Source organism: Melospiza melodia, chromosome 1 (assembly GCF_035770615.1).
Source record: "Melospiza melodia melodia isolate bMelMel2 chromosome 1, bMelMel2.pri, whole genome shotgun sequence".
NCBI classification, from domain to species: domain Eukaryota; kingdom Metazoa; phylum Chordata; class Aves; order Passeriformes; family Passerellidae; genus Melospiza; species Melospiza melodia.
Genome location: NC_086194.1, coordinates 161,729,496 through 161,747,630, shown reverse-complemented (window position 1 = coordinate 161,747,630; position 18,135 = coordinate 161,729,496). Strand labels below are relative to the sequence as shown.

At 46.0% G+C, this 18,135-nt stretch overlaps 1 protein-coding gene and 1 long non-coding RNA gene across 3 annotated transcripts in view; one reads left to right on the top strand and one right to left on the bottom strand.

Annotated features, from left to right (window-relative positions):
• LOC134430628 (uncharacterized) overlaps positions 1-18,135 on the bottom strand; it is a 37,441-nt gene that overhangs the window by 2,994 nt on the left and 16,312 nt on the right. The gene's annotated exons all lie outside the window — the stretch shown is intronic.
• Positions 5,262-12,267, top strand: KLHL38 (kelch like family member 38). Of its 2 annotated transcripts, none has more exons than XM_063173788.1 (4): positions 5,262-5,471; positions 6,051-7,529; positions 8,865-8,970; positions 10,501-12,267. In XM_063173788.1, the coding sequence occupies exons 2-4, from the start codon at positions 6,180-6,182 to the stop codon at positions 10,785-10,787; spliced, it is 1,743 nt and encodes a 580-aa protein (XP_063029858.1). In that variant the 5' UTR covers positions 5,262-5,471; positions 6,051-6,179; the 3' UTR covers positions 10,788-12,267. The 2 variants fall into 2 exon arrangements, with proteins under 2 accessions (XP_063029858.1, XP_063029852.1); XM_063173782.1 differs by having other exon boundaries at positions 5,262-5,501.

Genomic DNA, 18,135 nt, shown 5'->3' with positions numbered 1-18,135 from the left:
CCAAAGAGGAAGACATTGAGCATGGTCTTCATCCTGGGATATTTCCTGGTTTGATCTCATGGCTCACCTTGCTTTGAGCAGGAGCTTGAATTAGACACCACTGGAGTTCCCCTCCTCCCTGAATTACCCTAAGATCTTATCATCGTATGAGAGAAGATGTACATGAAAAAAACTATAACAGAACCTTATGACTAAGAAGAAGAGAGTGAAGAATTTAGGTCAAGGAGATGGATTCATGAGTGTTTCTCTTTGTCTGGCCCCTTCTGCCTCTGAAGTGCTCCACCGCTCTGCATGATGAAGGGTCGTTCAGGCCCTCTGAGGTGTGATGACTGCTGCCATCCTATTCCCATTGAAAACAGCATTTCTGAAGCACTGGACCTGTTTCTCCCCTCTTGGATCAATGTCACAGCAGCAACACCTGGCCACCCAGTTATAAGATGGGGCAGTATAAATGAGAGATGGGAGAGATGTGTGGCTGTTGAGAACAATGATTGGTGTCTCACACAGGTGTAGTAGGATGTTGTGGCATTTTAAAGGCCTGATCCTTCTTTGGGAACATTTCTAGCTACCTAAAAATATTGGGGCAGATCCTGAATGCCTGAATGTCTTCATCACAGGGATTTTAATGTTCAGACCCAGCAAGAACAGAGCAATGTAAGATCCAAGTATCTTCTTGTTGCTGTTGCCATGGGTCTGTAACCAGAGACCATAGAAAAGATAGATGAAGATACTTTGGTGTCCAATGATAGGGTGATATTTTATCCTCCAGAACACTGTATGCTCACACCAAGATAAGGTACCCATTCTCAAATGATGTAGTTTGAAGAAAAAGCCAGTGGGTGTCTGAAATACACATGAAGTAGCTGGATTTGTTTTAAAATATTCCAACAAAAGTGCCCAAAGCTGTATGAGTGGTTTCTGTGAAACCTCTAGAAGCTCAGCACTCTTTAAACCAGCTACGTCCTTATTTAATGTGAAGCACATAACTTTGGCAGCCAAATTTATTTTTGCCTGAAGACTGTTTTAATTAACACTAGTAGGTCATTCTGACTAAAGAAGAGTGCAATTGCTTTCATCTTAATCTTTCACTCTTAAATTAGAGATTGGCCTGAAAGCAAGCCAGGAGCCCACACATCTTCACACCCACGTACACTGGGCCAAAGTCATTACTGAATTACATGCTGTATATCTCTATCTGTACACAATGCAAACAGTGACTCTTGGGAAGTTGCTCTGTGACTCCAATGCTGTAAAACTTTTCCCCGTGCCTTTATTAGTTAGGTCAGGGGCTCAAGACCAGTATCTATAGATGAACCCTGTTGCCCTTGCCTGCAAAATCAGAACCAAGCCCAGATTCTTCAAATAAGCCTTAATTCAGCATTAAGTATCATATCAATGTGAATGACAGCTGTGGCAATAGGACTCAGGGAAAACATGTTTGCGGAGCAGCTAAATAGAAAGTTAATAACATAATAGTTACAAAAGAATGGGAGAGAAAGACCATAAGGATATCTGGACTTAAAAGAATAGGAAGGAGGTCAGATAGCTGGCAAGTAGCAGCAGCAGAAGAAAGCAGATTTTTCTGTGGGCAAGAGACAGCATTCACTAATTGCAGCAAAAGAAATTCCTATCAGACATATGGAAGCAGGCTGTCCAGAGAGGTTGTGAAATTTGCATCCTTCAAGATTTCAAAAGTTCAGCTGAACAAGTCCCTGAGCAATCTGATGTTCTCCCAGCCTAGGCTGAGCTGTCACCCCAACCAGCCACCACTGCTGCTGGAGGCATCTTCCCATCCTCTCCATGGCATCTGATTAATTATGATGCTTGTAATTGTCTCTTTATACAATTAGAACTGTTAATCCTGCATTTTATTCCCTCTCCCAGTTTTATTAAGACCATAATAAGAAATATTTTTTCCTGTCCCCTGTCAGTTTAGACTGAAAATTTGGGCAAAGGGATGATCTGTCTCTTGATTACTGTGGGGGCTGGTGGTCACTGAGATCCTGCACATAACACTGAATAAGCTCAGTGAAGTCTCTGTCTTGAGCAATCCTTTTTCTTTATCCATATTTGTTCATTTTCACCTGAATTGTAATAGGATCAGTATATGAGTTTTAAAGTTGTCTGACATCACCAGTCTCTGTGCACCTGTCTGCTGGCTGGTCAGATTACAGCTTTTTTTCCACTCTGTTGCTCAGTGCATGACATTTCATCATCCTATTGCATTAAAGCATAAGAAGAGCTGCTCTGGGTCAGATCAAAGGTTCAATCACCACAATTCCAAAACTGAATGATGCCAAACACTTAAGGAGAAAGAGCAGAAGGAGCAGGATGAGTATATAGTGTTACAAAAGCATGTTTGTTCTCTGGTAGATGCTTCTATTTTCTAGAAATTGGCCACAGATGGAGTTTGTACAGCAGCAATTACAGAGGGTCACAGTTTTTAATACCCCCAATAGCTCCAGCCCATCAAGGGCTATGGGGCACCTGCAGCATCACATCTCAAGGTGCTGTTGGGTCACACACCCTGTGAATGAGGCCACTTTCCCATTTGTGTTCAGACAGGACCATTATCTGTGCAAGATCTCACTCTCATGGTAATGCACTAATTTTGTCTTCCCAAAAGAAAGACCACTCAGGTCTGGTTCAGTCAATAACATGCCTCCCTAGAAAACTTGCCTCAAGAGCTCATTTAGAAACTGATTTTATCTGACAATTTAGACTGTCCCACAGCAGACACAGCTCTACCCTCTCAGCAGGGCTCATAACCCACCTCCCGTCCCTCCTCCATAAAGTGGGGGGCATACAGGACATATTGTCTTTGGCATGAAAAGTGATTTCTAGTGTATTTATAAAGAAAACCCTAACTAAGCAGTGCTTATGTGCCCACTTGTTGCAGATATGAAGCCATAATCTCTGGGGAACAAACTGAAGAGAGTTGTAAGGCAGGCAGCAGGAGCTTTATTGCTCAGAAGCCCTGGCTCTAAATTGGCAGGGACCTGTGTGGGGATGCAGCAAGGAGCATCACCACCCTCCCCAAAGCAATGAGCTATGCAAACAGCACACTCTGTACTCTGGGCGAGCAGGAGTTTGCGTAACTGCGCAAAGCCATCGAGCCTGGGATCTTATAAATAAATGTCACATTTATCAATGTCTGAAGCACAAGAACATTCTACCTAGCCTTCCCCAACCCCATAAACCAATGTCATTAATGAAGTCAGACACCATTATTTTTTTCTTAAAGGGTTAAGAGAGTAATCCACAGCCACTGCCAGGAAGAGGCAGAACTAAACAGGCAGCAAGGAGCTGGAGCCAGAAGAGAGATATAAAGCTACATCAATCATCAGAATGGACTGCAACAAGAGCAAATGCATACAGAGCAAGAAAGAAAGCGAGAGGGTGTTTTGTTTGGGTAGCTAATGTTCCCTGGACAAGGAGAGAGAAAAATTTCTCCTTTGGGTTTTTAATGCCACTCTAAATATTTATAGCAAGATCATGTCCAGCGGGTGAGTTAGCGGCGGCAGGGAGTAGGGAGGGAGGGTACACTTTCCCCAGCACCCCAACATCATTCTTGGGTCATTTCTTTACTTGAGAAGAGGGAAAAGGCTGTAGATTGCCATGTTTACCCTCAAAGTGACTCATCTGCAAGAGTCAAGTCCAGTGGCTCCTGCTCTTGCCCTCCCTCACCTCTTTGCAAACACACACCCAGACCATGTGGGCAGCCTTCAAAAATCTACACCAGCCTGACTCCACCCTGCCTTTAACATGGGGCTGGGCCTTCAGGGGTTTCATTGCCTTCAGGCACTTCACCACGTCAGAAAGGCCATGTACAGCATGCCCATGATGCAAAGCTGCCATTTTTAGAGCAAGAGGTTGCCCACATCCCTGTGATCTGCTGCACCATGGACACAGGGGCAGGAACACATGGATGACTGCAAACACCAGCCTGGCACAGGAGCTGACATGAGGCTCCCAAGGATTTTTTCTCGTCTGCCTCGCTGTGACTAAATGCAGGCATGACTCACCCGTAAGCTTGAAAATATGAGAAGGACTTTTGCTTTAACCTTGTGTTTCCCTGTTGTAGGGATGCTTAGAAATTGCATTTTGGATTCAACCCCACCCTAGAACAAAGAGAGAAATCTCAGCAGAGATGAGGAGCCCAATCCAGTTGCCCAGGCAAGGGCAGCCAATTCTATTTCTCTTGAAACACCCAGGAATTTTGTATAGAGCTGGGACACATCACACTTGACCTGCTGAAGACCCTGACAGGCCACCAGCTGGGGTTCTGGAGGATCCTCCCCTGGCACAAGGCATTTGAATGGTCCCAGCCCTGAAGATGGATTTAGGCTCATCATCATAGATGCCTACCATGGGAATGTTAAATATGGGCACCTACACGTGAGTGAGGCAGCTGAGCACCTGTGGACACCCAGCAGTGCCTGGAGAGCTGTTCCCCTGCCCAAGTACAGGTTGCACATAATGGTGACCTGAATTACTTGGCAGACTCAGTTGTATTGACTAGACCTCACTGCCTGCAAAAGGTGCTTAGCTCGTCCATGTGCAGCCATCTGCAGTGAGGGACCCCATCAAGGGGTGTGACCTGGGGAGCCCTGTGCCATCCTGGGAATTGCCACTCTGGAATCTTGGTTTCCAGCTTGCTACTCACTGCAGCAACCTGCTCCCGTCCTCCCACCTGTAACACTGAGCTTCCTTGAGCCATCTGAATTCTTTGCTAGGGGTTTCAGAGAGCTGAAGTCCTTAGACAAAAGGCCACAACCCGATGTTTTCTATATGAAATATCAAGGAGCGTCATAAAGATAAAATGCTCCAAGAGTGAACTTCACTTTCTGCTTGGTGAAGGTAGCTGGGCTACCAGCTTGGAGCAGCACTGGATGCAGGGGTCCCAGTGCATCAGCATCTCCCACCACACTGCAACGGGCTGATGCTCCCCAGATCTCTCCATAGGGTGGAGACACGGTCCGTCCCACCGGAGTCCCTGGAAGCCCTTCCCTCTCCGCCTTTCCCCGTGGAACGCCGGTGACAGCGTGGTGCGAGGCATTGCAGACTGTTTACAGGCTTCTCCAGTTCCCAGGCACTTCAGGACAGCGCCCTGCCACTGTTTCCAAACGGACAGCCAGGACTTTTAGAAGTGAACTTTCCTCTCCGTGTCTATTTATTATATGTAAACATTTGCCAGAAAAACACCACCCGGGCATGCTCAGAAGCAGCCAGGTCATTGCAAAAGGCAGCGGCGGCGTCACATGCGATAAGAGCGCGGAGCGCTGCGCGCTATTCTTAGCGCAGGAATGTACACAATGCCCGCCGCTCCTGCGCGCCCGGCAGCGGCACAAACACGGCAGAAACCACCCTCTATGAATCACCTACCCACCGACAGAAACCTCCCGTGGGTTCGTAGGGTTTTGCCCAGGCTCTAGCTGTGGAAAAACTCAGCAGAGAATAAACGACAGAGAGTAAGTGCATGCAGTGAAGGACAGCAGAAGGTAAACGTTTCTACCCTTCGGTTCCACTGCAGGTTGAGCAGTTAAGCCATGACCGTAGATACTCATCATATTGTTCTGCCTGGCACTTAATTTAGTCATTGTGTGTCTGATTAACATAAAAAAAACCACAGCTAAGCAGAGTTAATAAATAACTTTTAATGCAGATTCCCAGCCTCTAGGGTTCTGTTCGTCCTGCTGCAGAGTTCAGCTCTGCCAGATTTGCATTCTTTGGGAGTGACTAACTCTAGAGGAAAGAGGCACAAGCTACTAAACTGCTAATACTTTAAAATTGTGAATAAATGTCTAAGTGCGTTTATTCAACATGATGGAAATGGACAAACCAATTGCTTCAGCCCTCCAGCTTTAATCCAAAATCAGTGAGATAATTTCAGTGCTTTTGCTTCTTGCCAACGACACAGGCAGTGCTGACCTCAGACTTGCAACCTATCTGATAACTTTATGAAAGTTTTAAAGGGTCTTAGCGACCTTTTGGCTTCTTTATTATTTTCCCACTGTGCTTAAACCATGTTCCATTTTTATGTGTAATAGTGAACGGATATTTACAGCAACATCAAAGTCCTGATTTGTTCCCTTGGAGCTGGATTTTTCAATAAAAGCTGCTAAGAATTTGGAGGTTTTTTCTGCCAAGTCCAGAATTCATCTCTCTCATATTTTGCTATGGAAGAGGGGTCCACTGAAGAGTTTCTCTTCAAAGACCAGGACTTCTCCTCTGAACTGCTGAGGCAGCTGAATGCTCTGCGGCAGAGCAGGATGCTGACCGATGTTACCCTCTGCTCCGGGGGCTTTGAAATCCCCTGTCACCGAAATGTGCTGGCTTCCAGCAGCCCATACTTCAAGGCAATGTTCTGTAACAACTTCAGGGAGAGTCACCAGCCTAAAGTCATTCTAAAGGGCATCGATGCCAATATTTTGGATCAGATTATCCTTTATGTTTACACTGGGGAGATTCTCATATCCACTGAGAATGTCTTGTGCCTCTTGGAGACTGCATCCATGCTGCAATACACTAAGCTGTTTGAGGCCTGCTCTACCTACCTCCAGGACAAGCTGACCCCTGACAACTGTCTGAGCATGATCAGACTGGCAAAAGTCTTGAACTGCCAAAGCCTGAATAAGAAAGCCAAGGCTATGGCTTTGAAATGTTTTCCTCTGGTGGCCTCTTCTGAGGACCTGAAGGAGCTCTGTCCCACAGAGCTCATCGATTACCTTGGGGATGATGAGCTCTGTGGGGAGGAGGAGCAGGTCTTTGAGGCACTGATGGTCTGGATCCGGCACGACCTCCAGGCACGACAAGGCTACATCCAAGAGTTGTTCAAGAAGGTCCGACTTCAGTATGTCCATCCAACCTTCCTCTTCCATTTCATTGCTAATGACTCGCTCGTTCAGGCCTCACCCACTTGCAGGAGCATCCTGGAGTCAGCCTGGAGACAGATGTTCTCCTTGTACAGCACCAACATGCCTGACATCAAACCCATGGTGCATGTTCCTCGCAGGTACTCCAACCAGGAGTTCCTCATCATCATCGGTGGCAGGAAGGACAGCCAGCAGACAACAAGGGATGTCCTGCTGTATGACGAGAAGACAAACCAATGGCTGAGCCTGGCCAAACTTCCCATGCGCCTCTACAAAGCCTCTGCAGTGAGTTTGCACAGCAATGTTTTTGTGCTTGGAGGGATGCCTGTTTGCAATAAGAAAAGTCTGGTCAGTGGTAATATTTACATTTACTCCCTCAAACTCAATCAGTGGAGGTTGATTGAGCACATGCTAATTCCACGTTACTCCCACAGAAGCCTGGCATATAAAAATTATATTTTATCATTCGGTGGAATTGGTGAAAACCAGGAAATCCTGAATTCTGTGGAAAGATATGATAGTGTCTACAACACCTGTGAGAGCATGGCAAACATGCCTGTTGCCGTCCTTCACCCTGCTGTTGCTGCCAAAGATCAGAGGGTTTACCTCTTTGGGGGAGAAGACATAATGCAAAACCCTGTTCGGCTTATCCAGGTAATGGTCAGTCCTGCTTGTCATAGGCAATTTCCTCTAAGCTATTCAGCAGTCCATCACCTTCATGAGGAAATCAAACCACTCAAAAAATGTCATTGTGTGTTGCAGCAAGAGGCAGGATGGGTTGATCCATGGCCTCAAGAAGCATTGCAGCCCTTCCATTTTCCCCTTCTGAATGTTTTTCAGGCAGCAGCCCCAGAGGTGCTGCTTTGGGTGTCAGTCAGCCGTGCCACTGGTGGGCCCCAGGGCCAGGGCTGCCACAGGTGATGCCATGGCAGGCAGCAGCAGCTCCCTTGCCAATCTCACCAAAATCAGTGCTTGCACGTGGCGCTGAGCGGGGCCTCAGCCTGCACCTGCTCGCTCACAGCAAACGCAAACACCATCATTAGGGTGATTAGATACTCACTCATCAAAGGGCCAGAAGTTAAACTGACAGTCATTTGGGATAAACAGCTGTATTAAAAATGGGGCTCCTGCCACATGTTGCTGGCTCTCTGCCTGCTTTCAGCCGTTACACTCTATCAGGAGGAAAAAATGCATTACATTTTTACTTATCAGATATGAAGCTTTAACAAGATTGAAATGTTTCTTTCCCATGAGTGCTTTTCACTGTTCAAGGTGCTTTAACTAAGAAGGATCATTAAGCTAAGATGGCAACAAGGGCATGAGCAATGCTTTATAACGGTACTTCATTATCAGGGGGAAGGAAATGTATTTATCAGTTAGTGGAGAGATGCCCTGGTGATACTTGCTATATTAAGAAGCAGATAACACAACATAAAAGTTTGTGTCACCCAGATGCAGATGATTGAATGATCATCATCTGGCAACAGCTCTTTTTCTCACATAAATCGATGACTTAGATACCACTCTAAGTCCCTTTGCCAGTCTGAGTGCATACCAGTCGCTAGCATAAATATAGCAGCTGGGCAAACACAGCGGCTGCCAGCAGAGCTAGCTGAAGCTGAGGTTTGTTTGCCCAGGAAATTGCTAAGGCTAATAAGGAATACACAGGATAACTGGAAAATGAAATGAATCAGCTTGCCCTTTGGGAGAACTAGTTACAGTGATTTAACAGCTTTGCAAGAAGCTTTCATATGGCAGACACTCCTTCAGTGCATGTGCTAGCATCTCCTCAGCAGACAATCTTGGGGATCCAGAATGCTTTCCAAGGGAACATGTTAGGAAAAAAAAAGTGGGTACATTCTCAGATTTCCAGTGGTTTGAGCCAGAGGGTTGTATTTATTAGGGCAAAATAAAACCCAAAGTTCCTCTGTCATTACAGATGTTAGTTAAAATGAAACATAAACAGCTGTGTGAATATTTTTTTGCCAGGTTTACCATGTCTCCAGGAATACATGGTTTCGTATGGAGACCAGAGTAGTGAAGAATGTCTGTGCACCAGCTGTTGTGATTGGAGACCAGATTATCATCGTAGGTGGTAAGGGCTCTGTTTCACCTTCCCTCTCCCTCCCCCTGCCCAGATCCTGGGGGTTTTTGCAGCCTCACTGTTTGGGGTGCTCCCTCAAAAAGCACCTGGATCTTGGGAAGGAAAGGAGGAGTGTGCCCACTCTCTTCTGGAGCGTCATGGAGTGTGCCCACTTCTCTTCTGGAGCCTCATGGCAATTGAAGTGGAGATAAATTCTCCATAAGGCACTTTCTTACCCCAAGTAGCAGTACCTGGGTGGAGAAAACTGAGGAAAAGCCAATGGAAGTTACTGCTCTTGGGAGGAAGCCAGGAGCATGGGGGTCCTGACCGTCCCCTCCTGACTCACAGCCTGGTCCTCCCTGTCTCCTCACTTGGAAGAATGGAAAGCAGGGTTACCACAAGGCCATGGATGGCTTGCCAGGATGGGTGGGCTGTAGGTCTATGAGGTGTTGGTTGGTCTTTTAGCTGCCTCCTGGGGTTAACTGTGAAATATCCCAAAAGCAGTGTGAAACACTTGGAAAGAGGAAACTTCTCTGTGTCTTTTTCAACCTGAGGACCAGCCTCTGCCTGTGGCAGTCAAGAGTATCATGTCATTGATAACTGGGCCCTCTACAATCCTTAATGCCTCTTCCCTGACTACAGACTGCTGGGACTAAGCATGTGTTGAATTTTTTAAGGAAAAATGAGACACATAGCATCTTTAGCAAAGCAGAGGATTGAACCCAAACTGCACGGGACTTCAAGGCAGTGTCACCCCTCAGGGAGAGACCAGTGCTATCCTTTGCAGTGAGAAGAGGGGAGGGCTGAGTCCAAAGGTCCAAGACTATCAGGCTTATATCAGGCAGATTGCCCTCACCTCAGACCACACTCATGTTTTTCTACGTGGGCAAGGTCCTGCTGGGTACCAGGCTTCCACACCCCCACTGCTGCAGTGCAGTGGCCCTCTCACCAGCACTGGCCTCTCAGCTGATAAGAGGTTATTTCACCCCTCAGAGGAGGAGCTGCCCAGTGGCTCAGTGGCATGGTGGCAGCACAGATGTGGTGCAGAGGGCTTCAGGAGTGCAGCGAGCACTGGTGGCACCATGCTATTGCATACCCAGCCCCAGTCAGCAGACAGCTACAACTCCAACCCAACAAGGCCCATCCCATGTGCCACTGGTTTCTGTATTTCCAAGTGAAGCTCTAAGAGTCTGTTTGGTAAAAAGAAATATTTTCAGATGCTTGAAGGCATATGCAGGTAACTGCAAGCCCAACTCTGTTTGATAGATTGGTTGCCTGATGGGTGGGCTTTATGGCACTCATCAAGCCTTGGCTGCCAAGGTGCTACGAGACAGGATGAGGACAGACAGGAAAGGAAGATAGACAGCCAGGCATCCCTGTGACATATCATCACTTCTTAGTTTAGATATAGTAATTCTTCCAAATTATGTACTGCTATAATATGTTTTATTGAAGACCAGCATGAAATATACCATTATTATTCCGTCTGGCCATAAGTGCTTAATTCCCATCTGTCTCTTCCACCTCTGACTTTGCCTTCAGGGTACACCCGGAGAATAATTGCTTATGATACAAAAGGCAACAAGTTTGTTAAATGTGCAGACATGAAGGACAGACGAATGCATCATGGGGCCACTGTCATCAGGAACAAGCTGTATGTCACAGGAGGACGGTGTCTCACCTCAGACAATGCCATCAAGGACCTGGATTCCTTGGACTGCTATGATCCAGAGACTGACACATGGACACCAAAGGGGAAACTGCCACACAGACTCTTTGACCATGGGTGCCTGACACTCCAGTGTGTCCCCTGTTCTAACCTTCTCTAAACAACTCTTGGTACTTCCTTGATATTTTGTGCTTTTCTTCCCAGAAAGAGCCCACCTCACTCTGCAGAGAGCACTTGGGGAGTCTTCCTGGGGTCACACAAAGTCCTGACCTTGAAGGCACCCGCGGCATTAGTCCTTCCAGACCCTGTGCCAGAAAGGCCATGAGCTTTGCTCACACTGTGTTCACCTGGCTGATATTGCATGTGGTGCTGCTGAGTCCAGTCTGGAGGCCTCACCCAGCATCTCAAGAGGAAACAGGAGAAAGAATGGCTTAAGAACCCATTGTGGGAGTTGTTCTTGTACTGACTTCAGAAGTGAAGGGGGATGCTGCTGTCTCCATGGAAAGTAAGATCTTTGCTGTCATGCAAACTCAGCTGCCTGCCACAGCCCTTTGCTGCTCATTGCTGACCAAGCTTTCCTTTCCAGTGGTGGCAGTGTTTAGAATAGGAAGCCTCAAGCTGCAGTCTTGTAACCAGCCCAGGAGCAGATGCCTGAGTTCGCTGTGGTGGTCAGCTCATAAGAAATAAAATTTTAATGTTCCTATCAGCTAATTAGAAATTGGCAAAAGACTGATGCTTGATCCGAACTCTCATATTGCAACAAGAAGCAGATTTGACTTTTTTGAGCTAACACTCTTCCACAGTGAGGGAAGAATTTTGTTCCATCTGCCTGGCCTCTGAAGAATCAGGAGAAGACAGGATGGAAATCAAAATAGTCTGCACCTTCTTTTTCAAGGGATCTTATTTTGCAGGGATCTTTCTTCTCCTTTGGCATGAGGAATAGCAGTGGAGTTAGTTAGGATGACTTTTGCTGATGGAGTTCCTGAAATGTAGAATAGCAGAGAGGACACATAGAGGAAAGGGGATGTAAAAGAGAAGAGGTATTTGGGAGGAACAATTTCTTTTTCCCTTTCTCCTCTCTCCAAACCACTGGAAAAAAGCCCATGAGACAAAGCCAGTGACAGGAAGCCAGCTTTCCAAGAAGAGCAAGTCTAAATCTGCCACTTGGCAAAACAGCTCTGCTCCACCAATATTTTCGTGGGGTTCTGCCACTAAGTGCATACTTTGAAAGGGAGGGGATTAATCATCAGACACTGAACAGGCCGTGAACTGCTGTTAGGTCACTGGGCTTGGTAAGATTGCTGAGATAGCAAGGAGCTTTACAGATGACCACTATCCAGAGAAAGGCCAGCAGAAACAACACCCCTTTTTCTTCATATTTGACAAAAAAGTGGAACTTTTCAAAGGATACAGGATGGCACGAGGGAAACCGTGCTCAACTTCCTCTTCACAAAAGGCTGCACAGCCATGTGGTCACCACCACGTTGCAGAAAACCAGCTCCAGACACTAAGATCCCGTCCCATAAATTGAGCAGAAGAGTGACAGAAATAGTTAACAAAGTAGAGGGCTGGAAGGAAGTATTTAGTATCAACTGCTGGTTTAACAATGGAAAATAAAAGGGCTATTATTGTTTGCATGAGCTTTGTGTTCAGGAGTCCCCATTGTTCCCTCCCTTTGTTGATAAAGGGAATTGTTTTTGCACCAGTGGGTATTGCCAGGGTTTCCTTCTAAGGGCCTGAGTAAACCTGTGAAAAATGAGTGGGAACTCAAACTCCTCTCCCACCTCAGAAGCCTTTGGCTAGATTTATCTTCTGTCCTTCAGTCTATATCATCATCTCCTCCCTGTGCAGAGCAGAACGAAATCATGGCATTTGCCAAATTGAGCGGGAGCAGTGATTCATCCTGCTTCCTCACAGACCAGCTCCAGCTCTCTGGAGAAAGAAGCCTTGTCATGGCCAATTATGGAAAGTCTGCCCCAGGGAGATGTTTATTCCTAACCCTGCAGTGCTGCCTTCCCAAACTCCATCCTGTTGTGACCCTACTCAGCTCCAAACTCCAGGAGACGCCAGTTGCTGCCATGCATTTTAGCTGACACATATTCCTGCCAGGCTCGTGACTGTACCCAAAACTGAGGGGAAAAAAAACTTGACTTGGGGCCATAATCCCATGTTTGCAAACCATTGCCTCAGTCATAGGTTTACACTTAGAAGCAAAGAGATTTTTTTTTAATTCCCATATCATATAACTAGTGATTTTCTCTGTGCTCATGTGGGACCAAGCAGTACCTTGCAGAGCTGGGCAGGAAATGGGGAGTGCAAAAAGAGGCAGGGTTGTGGCAGGATTGAGCACAGCATCTTTCCCCCATCTCTTGGGGAGCCCCCACTCGACCCAGAGGTACTTGGAGATGCCAAGGGCTATGGCCAGCTCTGCTCTGGCTGCAACCTTGTGCTCCTTTCCTTCCCAAACCTCTTGCCTCGTGCCCATAATTCAAGGAATTTGGGATTGCTGGGCATTAAATTCAAAACCTGGTTTCTAATGTGCTTTTGTCTTGTGGTGAGTTTTGATGCAGACTCTGACAAAACTTTTGGGGCTCTTTGAAGAAGAGGGGTTGAAATCAGAACACAGTGTTGAGCCTTTCCAAGACAGACAAGGGGTAACAAAGTTGCTCAGTCACAGGTGGGGAGAAGCACACACAGTTCCAGGATGGAATACTCAGCTCTGGGTGGGCACGATGGGGAGAAGGGATGTTGCTTTTCTGATCAGGTGCTGAGCACCACCTGGACCAGTACCTAATACCATCCTCACTGCTCTACAATTGTAAAAGCACTCCTAGCAAGGGTTGGCCAAGGTACCTCTTTCTCCATTGTCAGGAAGGGAATGTTTGGAGCAGGATCTGCAAGGTTGTCACCACCTGATGCACTTTTACATGCTTTTTCAGAGGTCTGATCATCTAAATATTCAAGCATTTGAGTACTCACCTAGATGGGAATCCCCTATGGGAGAGCAGCAAGGTTCTACACAATGCAATGATGGCCCCATGAAAATGTGGGAATTTGTTGCTCTTCATTTAATAACCATGGAAGCCATGGAAAAGAGGCTTTTTAAAAAGATTTCTTCTTGCAACTTCTATAAAGGTTGAGCACCTGACACATTTTTTCAAATCAGGGAGTGCTCTAAAAGTTCATAATCTCCAAGGCCTTGTCCTCAGGTACCCTGACACAGTCACTAGATCAAGGAAACTGTAGGACCACATGGCTGAAACCAGCCTGTTCCATGGGACAGTGAGTTACCCAGTTCCTCATGGTACTTGTCCAAAACACTGAAAATCTGCCACGAGATGCTCTCATCCTTCCCCAAGTAACAAACTTGAGGTATTTTGGCCTCAGAGCTTTTAATACTATCTTCTTTGTGCTGTACCTTCTGCCACAGAGATAAAGGGCAATTGATTACCCCTTTTAGATGCGATATATTTTTTACATCTTTAGAATTTATTAGAATGTTTCAAAGTCTGTAGACTAAACAAACCCAGCCCTTTCAATCTTTCCTCATAAGTCATGTTTTCTAGACCTCTGATCATTTTTGTTGCTCTCCTCTGGACAATTTTCAGTTTGTCTGTTGGTGGTTTTTATATTTACTTAAGTGCAGGTCCATGGCTCAGCTTTGCAGTGCTGAGAAGGGCAATAAACCCTTTCTGCATCTTACCTACATCATTCCTGCTCTCAGAGCCCAGAAGGATTTTGCTTTTCACAGCAGCAGCACAGTACTGACTGGGGCTCAGCTGTTAAGGAATGTTTGCAAGTTTGGGCAAGGTCACGTGGAAAGACTGCAGAACATCCAGAATCTCCCAGGGTTATTCCCTAACTCCATCTTTGCTTTGGCCCACCAGGATCCCAAGTCAGAACCTGTCGAAAATAATGTCTCTCCATGGCTTCAACAAGGGGCTTTGGACATGACCCTAGTTATTGTGTTCACAGCTGGGTTCTTCACTAATTCTATTAATTTTAACAGCAAATATTTAATGGTTGAGTCATTTTTAAATTTTTTTTTTGTTTTTAGTACTAGGGGAAAAGTTTCAGGCAAAAAAAGAAAAGGAAGGGAGGAGATTGCATTTTCTTTTCAACTTTCTTCCCCTTGCCTTGCTGCATACCCAGAGCTGAGTCCTGCTGCACAGGGAGCCTGTGGCAGCAACTTTGCTTTGATCTCAGCAAAGAGTCGTAGGTTAAGCCTGTGTTTTTTCACTGTAACCATTTATCAAACAATGCAGTCTTTTCCAGGGGCAGCCTTTTTCTTCTGCAGTAATATGTTTATAATTATAATGCATTTCCTACTTCTTTCTGATTAAACACACCTGACAAAGTAGGAAAGATGTCAATGCATAAATAAATGGGCACACCAAGTTCATTTCTTTGTCAGTCCTCTTTTTCCAAATGCCAAGGAGTTCATTGCGAGGTGAATCCTGTAGTTGAGAAGGAAACAATTGGTAGAACATATTTGAATAGCATACAGGGTAATTTATCCCTGGCATTGTTCCTTAGCCTGACCTGAGAGCCATTAATAATTGACAGCAGCAAAAACAATCCCTTTTTAAAAACATAAACATCCATACTTTTTTCCAGCAGCTTGAATGCTCCCCCGGCAGAAGTTGAAGTCATATTCTCCATGGCACAATGAGCATGAATTCCTCAGTGCAAAGTTTCACCTGCAAAGGAGCTGAGATCTGCTAATTAGTGGACTGCTAATGATGTTTTCAGTGGCTAAATTCGATGAGTTTGCCCACAGTCCAAATTAAGCAGAGTTCTTATGGACAAACTGATGTCTCAGGCTGCTGGTGCCACCAGTGTCCACAGGGCTCCTCAGGGTTTGTGTTGGAGCCCTGAGAGATTGATGTGGCCTCTTCTGTTTATTGATGTTTCCAAAATAGTAGCAGGGTAGCGAGGAGCCCAACTGCTCTGTCACTCTGCAAGTCACCCACTGGCTCCAGCTGCTGCCTGTCACTTCTCTCCCCAGAGCTCTTTGTTTGCCTGCACTTCTTTCATGTTGCAAGAACCCGTTCCCAGAAAAGCAAGCAGCAGCACATCTTGAGCAGCCCTGGGCCAACAGGCACATGTCTTGTGGCTGCTTTAAACACAAGGCATCTCTACAGCTGCTGGAAACTTCTGCCTTAAGAGTCAGGGGTGAGCCACGAGGTAAAACCCTGCTGGAGGTGGGAAAAGGCAGAATAATCTGGTCCACTTCTTCATCTGGTCAGGAAGATGCCTGTAACCATCCTCCTATATCTAACCTTCCCATGTCCAGTTCTCTGAAGTTTATTTTTGACCAGGCTCTGCCCTCTGATGAATGAGCCATGTCCCTCCACCCCTCCCTAAAGCAGGCATGCTGGGACAAGGACAAAGGCATGTCTGCCTCCTCAGATACCCCAGTGCCACTCTGTAATGACATCCCCTGAGTTTTGCCCCGGTCTTGGCACATTTTTGAGTTTTCTCTCTGCTCTTGGATGCCTTCCTAGGCTCTGCAGTGGCCCTGAACCAACATTTGGATGTGGCAATGACCACCCAGAGCACCAGGAAGTGACACCAAGGGCTCTCAAGTCCATATTTTCAAACTGATGGGATGCTTCTGGTCTGGAAAATCAGCCCAAATCAATCTGGTCCTCAGAGCTGAACTCTGGCACTTCTCTTTAAGACCTGGGAGACCATAGGGGAATGTGTTCAGCCCCAAAGAGCAGAGAACAAACTTAATGGAGAATGCTGCATGTGAAACTTGGCTACAAAACTTCAGTGCTGGGAAAGGGCAGTGTTTTATCCAGATCAGCAGCAAGCCCTGGAATTAATAGGCTTGATTAAACTATTTTGATGTGCATGGTATGTGGAGATAAGGGCCCAATTCCCTAGGGTTTCCAATGAAAATCAGATATTAACATAACAGAACGTGACATTCCCTGACAGGAGTAAGGAACACTGCTGGAAGACAAGAGACAAGTACAGACCAAGGGGCAAAAGAGGCACTTCTGCAGAAAGCAAAGTTGCCATGATCTTGCTGGATCTGTTTCAACGCTGAAATGACGTGGACCCTGGCACCAGGCAGATCGAAAGCAAGGGAACTGTGCCTGCTTTGTGTTGTTATGACACATATATTTCCCTGAAAATGACATTAAAATGTACCAGAGGCTCAAACATTGTTCTGTTTATCTATTCCCTGGGTAGGATCTTGGAGACAGCCTGAGCACTGCAGAATATAGCCTCTGTGAAGGAAACTTGGCCTCTGGCATGAGGACCATCAGCAGATGTGAAATGGGAAGCCAGCGCGTCCAGGCATACATGACAGTGTCCCACAGCCTGTCAGGGCTGTGTCCCTTGGAGACACACAGGGGGGTGAGCCACGGGAGGACACTCCCTGCCATGCACTGAGGTTTGCCAGAGAGGGAGCAGATGGCACAGAATGATTCCTCCTCATCCCACTGACCCTGAGTTCATCCTGTGCAGAAACATGGAAAGGCTCCTCATCACCCAGGCTGTGTCAACAATGCCTCAGTGCTTCAGGGCACATTTCAGCCCTGGCACTCCCTTGCAGTGGAACTTGCAGCTGAATTAATTCATTAACTAATGAATTAATTCACAGTGTGGACTAACCCATGTGTGTGCACGCAGGGCATCCAACAGAGAAGACTCCCAGCAACTTAACAGAGGGCCAGCTCAAACCTTGACCAAGGAGGAAAGCAGAGAGGTCCTATGGATGTTCTTCAAGCTGCTGTGATATTTAATGGCTAATTCAGACCTTTTTAAATGAAGGAAGTCTTTGGCCTTGGTAGGTTCTGACTGAAGGCTTGTGGCTGAGAGATGCTGTTTATAGCCTACAAGAGTTGTCTGCTCATAATAACTTGGAACAAATGTCAGTAAATAGAGCCTGTTTTTTCTTCCAGGGGCTCTGGAAATTTTTTCAGGGGAAAAGTAGCAACACACAATGGAAGAAGGGTTGCAGGCAAACTGAACTACAACTGGCAGAGAAGCCAAAAGCATGTTTGTCCTTCCAACCTCGTGCGTATGTTTTTTATGGCATGAAATGTGACATGCACAGTCAATCACGGATATCAAGCTGAGAGTGTGTTATTTGTGATGGCAACATAAAACACACAGGCCCTCACTCCAAAGAGCTTATGAGAAACTGGGAGCTGAGGACGCAGATGGCCCTCAGAGCTCCATCAGCTGGACTTCCAAAGCATCCAGCTCATTCATTAGGCAAGAGCAACACCTTATGCTATAAACTTCATAACTGAAGTAGAAGTGAAATAAAATGAAACAAAATGAAACAATAAAATATAAAATAAAATAAAATAAAATAAAATAAAATAAAATAAAATAAAATAAAATAAAATAAAATAAAATAAAATAAAATAAAATTCAGCTCTTCCATGTGTCTCCCTGGTCCACAAATCAGCACACAAGTATGATCAAATACATGCCAAGGCCCAGGACTTTCTGGAAACTTGGGCAAAACTGGCTGCATCAAC

What these genes read in the sequence shown, in the direction of transcription:
- KLHL38 (XM_063173788.1), top strand. Translation starts at nt 6,180, where the DNA reads ATGGAAGAGGGGTCCACTGAAGAGTTTCTCTTCAAAGACCAGGACTTC. An exon ending in ACCCTGTTCGGCTTATCCAG is followed by an intron (nt 7,530 to 8,864) that starts GTAATGGTCAGT and finishes TTTTTTTGCCAG; the next exon opens with GTTTACCATGTCTCCAGGAA. An exon ending in CCAGATTATCATCGTAGGTG is followed by an intron (nt 8,971 to 10,500) that starts GTAAGGGCTCTG and finishes CTTTGCCTTCAG; the next exon opens with GGTACACCCGGAGAATAATT.